The 1,340-nt window shown below is 25.6% G+C and overlaps 1 protein-coding gene across 1 annotated transcript in view; it reads right to left on the reverse strand.

Annotated features, from left to right (window-relative positions):
• Nucleotides 1-841: 841 nt before the first annotated feature.
• LOC123011708 overlaps nt 842-1,340 on the reverse strand; it is a 51,716-nt gene continuing 51,217 nt past the window's right edge. The window contains exons 15-16 of the mRNA XM_044409293.1: nt 1,029-1,145; nt 842-980 (exon numbers count right to left, since the gene is read on the reverse strand). Coding sequence (XP_044265228.1) covers nt 852-980; nt 1,029-1,145 — 246 coding nt within the window. The 3' untranslated portion in view covers nt 842-851. The remainder of the gene's footprint in view (nt 981-1,028; nt 1,146-1,340) is intronic.

A 1,340-nucleotide genomic window follows, 5' to 3' on the forward strand; every position in this document is an offset into this window, starting at 1 on the left:
AAGATAGGTATTATTTATTATTCTACAGAGAAGCTAGTGTAGTATTTAAAAAAAATCTATAAAAAAAGGTAAATAAGAATCTAGTAAAGAATGTAAATGATAGGAAAGAATCTAGAGAAGAAGTTAAGTAAAGTATGAAGAAAAAGCTAAAGAAACAACTAAAAAAAAATCTAAAACAGAATTTAAGAAAATGCTAGAAAAATCTACGAAATACTGTAAAGAAAGCTAGGTGAAAATTTAGACAATATTCTACATAAAAGCTAATATTGTATTTAAACAAAAAAATTTATGAAAGAAAGAAAAAAAATGTAGAAAAGAATGTAAAGTAGACCATAGAGGCAAATGCTATAAAAACTGAAAAATGATTCAAGAATTAGAAAAAACTGGATAAACATTCTAGAAAAAAATTAAAACATAAAGCTAGAAAAGAAGGTAAGCAAGAATCTAGAAAAAAATATAAAAATATAGCTAGAATATAATCTAAAGAAAGCTAAGTGGAAATTTAGACAATATTCGACAGTAAAAACAAGTAAAGCATTTAAACAAAAAATCTACATAAGAAGCTAAAAAAAAATCAAGTGAAGAGGGTAAAATAAAATATAAAGAAAATCCTGTTGAAACTAAAACAAAATTTCTCTTCTTTTTCTTTATCATTTCTTGAATTTATTTTTCTAATTTAATTTTTTTTTCTTGAGTTCAGTTTAGATTTTCTTACCAAATTTGGTAGATTAAACAGATGTTTTAGTTAAGTTTCAATACCACTCAAGTTCAAATAAATTATGGATTTTTGGCCATTTAAATAAAACTCAATTTTTTTTGGAAACTTTATTGTTAAAAACTCAACACAATCCTTAATTTTTAATTGCTTTATTAACTGCCTTCAACAATCCATTCTTCTCGCCACAGAATTCATGCATGTCGTCGGTTTCAATCGACCAAATAAAAACACCGGCTAGATTTTTCTCTTTTGCATATTCAGTCTAAAAAAAAACACATTTTATTTCAATTTCCCCCAAATTTTCACTCACTTTAATCGTAACGGATTGTTCATTATCGTAACCAATCCAAAACGTGTCCTCATACATGTAGGGCACCTTCATATCGTCCAAAAACACCACAGTGCCATTCCTGTGAAACTCGCAAATCTGGAAAATAAATAAATTGTGACAGTTTTAAATTTCAAAAAAAAATTATTTTTGACACTCAATATTGGAAAAAATTAAGTTACTTTACTATAGCCCAAAAAATGACACTCTTTTAATATTAAAAGAAAAATCAAGTTACTTTACTATAGCCCAAAAAATGACACTTTTTTAATATTGAAAAAAAGTCAAGTTACA

Source organism: Tribolium madens, unplaced genomic scaffold, assembly GCF_015345945.1.
Source record: "Tribolium madens isolate multiple individuals breed KSU strain unplaced genomic scaffold, Tmad_KSU_1.1 Scaffold_91;HRSCAF=231;Tcas5.2_LG7, whole genome shotgun sequence".
In the NCBI taxonomy this organism is placed as follows: domain Eukaryota; kingdom Metazoa; phylum Arthropoda; class Insecta; order Coleoptera; family Tenebrionidae; genus Tribolium; species Tribolium madens.